Source organism: Bufo gargarizans, chromosome 2, assembly GCF_014858855.1.
Source record: "Bufo gargarizans isolate SCDJY-AF-19 chromosome 2, ASM1485885v1, whole genome shotgun sequence".
NCBI classification, from domain to species: domain Eukaryota; kingdom Metazoa; phylum Chordata; class Amphibia; order Anura; family Bufonidae; genus Bufo; species Bufo gargarizans.
Window position 1 is genome coordinate 4,831,138 of NC_058081.1, and position 5,255 is coordinate 4,836,392.

At 41.1% G+C, this 5,255-nt stretch overlaps 1 protein-coding gene across 1 annotated transcript; it reads left to right on the top strand.

Annotated features, from left to right (window-relative positions):
• Positions 1-2,325: 2,325 nt before the first annotated feature.
• On the top strand, positions 2,326-3,333 carry LOC122929204 (olfactory receptor 11L1-like). Its single transcript, XM_044282710.1, has one exon. It carries the CDS (start codon positions 2,326-2,328, stop codon positions 3,331-3,333), a length of 1,008 nt encoding a protein of 335 aa, XP_044138645.1.
• The last annotated feature ends 1,922 nt before the right edge of the window (positions 3,334-5,255 follow it).

The following is a 5,255-nucleotide window of genomic DNA, read 5'->3' on the forward strand; positions in this document are numbered from 1 at the left end:
CTGTGCAATATGTTATCGTGCATTTCTGTTTATTTTGCGCTACTATTATTACCATTGTGTTAGTCATTTACTTATTTCTTGTAAGCAGCATTACTTTTTTGGCAGAGATCCAAAATTTGATTTTTTTTTAAGCAGGAACATTTCTAATGATAAAATAGTTTTTTTTACATTTTAACCATTTTACTATTTCTTATGTAAATATATGTAATTAATATTTTCGAACTGATTCTTGTCAGCAAACAAAGAATATGCACAAACTTTAAATAGTATCTCTTTACTCGCTTTTTATAAAACACTGGTGTCATCCCTCTACAGAGCAATTGGGGGGGAGATGCAGAGAGCGACAAGGAGAAAGCAAAGCTATTAAATATTTTTTTCTCCACTGTATTCACTGACGAAAATAAACTGTCAGATGAAATGCAGAATGTAAAAGTAAATTCCCCATTTAAAGTGCCCTGTCTGATCCAGGAAGAAGTACAACAGTGACGTAAAAATATTATGATAGACAAATCGCCAGGACCAGATGGCATACACCCCCGTATCCTAAGAGAATTATGTAATGTCATAGCCAGACCCTTATTTCTGATTTGTGGACTCTATACTGACAGGGAGTGTTCCACAGGATTGGGGCATAGAAAATGTGGTGCCAATATTTAAAAAGGGTGCAAAAACAGACCCCGGAAACTATAGGCCGGTAAGTTTAACAACTGTTGTGGGTAAACTGTTTGAATGTTTTCTAAGATATGCTATCTTGGAGGATCTCAATGAAAACAAGCAAATAACATCATATCAGGATGGCTTCATGAGGGATCGGTGATGTCAAACTTATTTAATCAGTTTCTATGAGGAGGTAAGTTCTAGACTTGACAGCGGCGAATCAATAGATGTTGTATATTTGGACTTCTCCAAAGCATTTGACACTGTACCTCATAAAAGGTTAGTATATAAAATGAGAATGCTCGGACTGGGAGAAAACGTCTGTATGTGGGTAAGTAACTGGCTCAATGATAGAAAACCGAAGGTGGTTATTAATGGTACACACTCAGATTGGGTCACTGTCACTAGTGGGGTACCTCAGGGGTCAGTATTGGGCCCTATTCTCTTCAATAAATTTATTAATGATCTTGTAGAAGGCTTGCATAGTAAAATGTTTTCTTTTTTGCATTTGACACTAAACTGTGTAAAGTAATTAACACTGAAGAGGACAATATACAGCTACAGAGGGATCTGGATAGATTGGAGGCTTGGGCAGAGAAGTGACAGATGAGGTTTAACACTGACAAATGTAAGGTTATGCACATGTGAAGGAATAACGCAAGTCACCCGTACATACTAAATGGTAAAACACACTGACATGGAAAAGGACCTAGAAATTTTAATAAACAGAAAACTAAGCAGTAAAAACCAGTATCAGGCAGCTGCTACCAAGGTCAATAAGATATTGGGTTGCATAAAAAGGGGCATAGATGCCCGTAATGAGAACTTAGTCCTACCACTTTACAAATCACTAGTCAGACCACACATGGAGGACTGTGTACAGTTCTGGGCTCCTGTGAACAAGGCAGACATAGCAGAGCTGGAGAGAGTTCAGAGGAGGGCAACTAAAGTAATAACTGGAATGGGGCAACTACAGTACCCTGAAAGATTATCAACATTAGGGTTATTCACTTTAGAAAAAAGACGACTGAGGGGAGATCTAATTACTATGTATAAATATATCAGGGGTCAGTACAGAGATCTCTCCCATCATCCATCTATTCCCAGGACTGTGACTGTGACGAGGGGACATCCTCTGCGTCTGGAGGAAAGAAAATTTCTACACAAACATAGAAGAGGATTTTTTACGGTAAGAGCAGTGAGACTATGGAACTTTCTGCCTGAGAAGGTGGTGATGGTGAGTACAATAAAGGAATTCAGGAGGGGCCTGGATGTATTTATGGAGCATAATAATATTACAGGCTATAGCTACTAGAGAGGGGTCGTTGATCCAGGGAGTTATTCTGATGCCTGATTGGAGTCGGGAAGGAATTTTTCCCCCTTAAGTGGGGAAAATTGGCTTGTACCTCACAGTTTTTTTTTGCCGTCCTCTGGATCAACTTGCAGGATGACAGGCCGAACTGGATGGACAAATGTCTTTTTTTGGCCTTATATACTATGTAACTGTGTTACTGTATGTGTCATTCATATATGTTTTTTAGACTCCAATTTTATTTACTACTTGTGAATGATTAATGATACTGACGTGACTGTTCAGCAGTTTGTTATATTTAACTACATTTTCTTTGTTACAGTTAAGAACAATTTTGGAAATTCCTTTCCCTGAATATGCAACATTACAATTTTAGTAAAGTAACTGAGATTTTTCTCTTGGGATTTCAGAACATACAAAGTTTTAATCTTTGTTTCTTTATTTTGCTTCTGATAATCTTCTGTGTGAGTGTATGTGGAAACCTCCTCATCATTCTGGTGGTGTCCTCCAGCAGATCTCTCCACTCTCCTATGTACTTCTTCCTCACACAGCTCTCCTTCACAGATATTATGCTTTCCACCACCATCGTACCTAACACACTCCACATTGTGCTGTATGAAGGGAGTCCTGTGTCTTTTATTGCTTGTTTGACACAATATTACTTTTTTTCAGCTAGTGAGGCCTTAGAATGTCTTGTCCTGACCGTGATGTCCTATGACCGGTATCAGGCCATCTGTAACCCTCTACATTACACCTTGGTCATGGACCTCACATTTTGTGTAAGAACCATTTCATTGTGTTGGCTGGTGATTTTAGCTACAATGTTAATGATTTATTTTACAGTTAGTCGTTTGGATTTTTGTGGGCCAAATATCATTGACCATTTCTTCTGTGACTTGGAACCTTTACTGGAGCTTTCCTGTTCAGACACTTTTGCAATGAAATTGGAGACTTTGTTTCTGGTTATTTTCCTTGCTATTTGTCCTGTTATAGTAATAATAGTTTCCTATGTGTACATTATCTTCACCATACTGAAGATCCCCTCTGTGACCGGGAGGCAGAAGACCTTCTCCACCTGTAGTGCCCATCTCAGTGTGGTGTCTCTATATTATGGATCCCTTATTACCACCTATGTATTTCCACGCAAGCAAAATGCAAAGACATTTCTGTCCCTCTTCTACACTGTAGTAACCCCGCTGCTCAACCCTATGATTTACAGTTTGAGTAATACCGATATTAAGCAGGCACTTAAAAAACACTGGAGTAACCTTTCTTCTATGTGTCATATGAATTGGCTTCCTTGTCTTTCTGCTTTACCACTTATTAAAATAACCTATCCTCCCCATTTTACTTCAGCCAGTTAGCAGTTCCTTAGTCCTTTTAGTGATAGACAAACATCAGCCGGGACGATTCACGAACGCGAACAAGCGTTCACAATCAAATGTTCGCAAACCACTCGTTCGTGGCGGGCTCCATTCACTTTAATGGAAGGCGAACCTGAAAAATCTTCAGGTCATATTAGCAGCCAGCAAACACTTACTAGAAGTACAGAAATAGTCCCACAACATGGACAGTGACATACCAGAGGGGGATCATTGGCAAAAATTCCCACAAAGAAAATGTATTTTAATCAGAGTCCATTAAAAAAATGCATATGTTAAAGTAATTTTATTTTATTTTTTACCATGGAACTGTACGGCATCAGTCTGAGGCATCTTTTAACGCACACATTTTTGGTGTGCATTAAATGGATGGCAAAAATAGGTTGTGAACCCAGCCCTAGTGTCAGAAAAAGCACCAGTACACATCGGAGCAGCGTGGCGGAGAATGGAGGTCGCCATGTACTGACAGAGCGCTAACTGGTCCTGGTGGTCAGGGATGAGGACTGTGTTTCCCAAGGATCATTTTCTACTGGGAAATACAGGGCACAGTATAATACACTAAAATCTATATAATATAAAGATATTAGCCCTCCCCAAATAATAATACAATTAGGTGGTCATTTATTATATGGAAATACGTCTATGTTAGGCGTATTTCTAACACAGACTGTGGCGCAAAGGTCCTTAGCATCGCAATCTGCATATTTTTCCCGCTCTTGTTAGGTCTAAAAAAGTATGGCGTGGGCAGAGAAAGCGATACAGTTATGGTCATCCAGATATTGGATACCACCGCCATACATTGACCGGAAAACATCTCTACACTGTGACCGGATAACACCGCCATACCGTGACTGATAAAAGAGTATAAGAGGGCACAGTACAGGGAATGTCTAGGGGCATTGCACTGGGTGTGGTAAGAGGGCACAATGCATAATATAAGGGGGCACAGTACAGGGTGAGGCGCACAGTACGAGGTGGGGGGCACAGTCACATGACCCTGTGACATTAGATGGTCCTTATGGTGAATGTGGTTCATACTCCACCGTGAGAGGCAGAAGAGTGAGACAGGGGTGTGAATATGTGGCAAGAGATAAAAAATAAAACTGTTGGCCATTACAGGCCCCAAAAATTAGGCAATAGGCATTAGCCTGACAGCAAAGAACTTTGGATTCTGTGGCTGGAGGTGCATTAGGCGGTCACAGGAAAAATATGTAACTGTCGGACAGTGCAGGCCACAAAAATTTGGCATTCACCTGACATAAAATGCCTTTTATGCCGCTGTATATATGTACATAAGGCAAGGACCATTCTTTGTTCTGGGTGGTGGCAGATATGTGTGGTCTGGCGTGAGGAAATTGAATTACACGTGGTGATCATAGGTGTTGAATTCCTCCGAGATCCATGCCTCATTCATTTTTAGAAATGTGAGGTAGTTCACACTGTCGCTTATCGGGTACGATCCCCCCTGCTGCGCTGAATGTCCTTTCGGACAGGACACTCGATGAGGGGCAAGCCAAGAGTTCCATGTCAAATTGTGCCAGCTCTGGCCACAGGTCAAGCCTGCACACCAAGTAGTCAAGGGGTTCCTTGCTTCTCAGAGTGTCCACATCGGCCATTAACCCGATGTAGTCGGACACCTGTCGGTCTAGGCATTCCCTGTGGCTGGATCTGGAGAGCGGCTGTTGATGGGTTGGTTGCAAGAATGATCTTATATCAAAAGTAGACAACACATCTTCAAACCGCCCTCTTTTTGCAGGAGGGGTAGGATTGGTACCCGCATCTGTTTTGCTGTGGGTGGATATTCCTCTGCCAGTGCCTGCAACAGCAGAATGCAGCATCTCTCACAGCAAGGTCTGGAAATGCTGCATTCTGTGATGCTGGTAACGTGTCCACCATTTTGTATT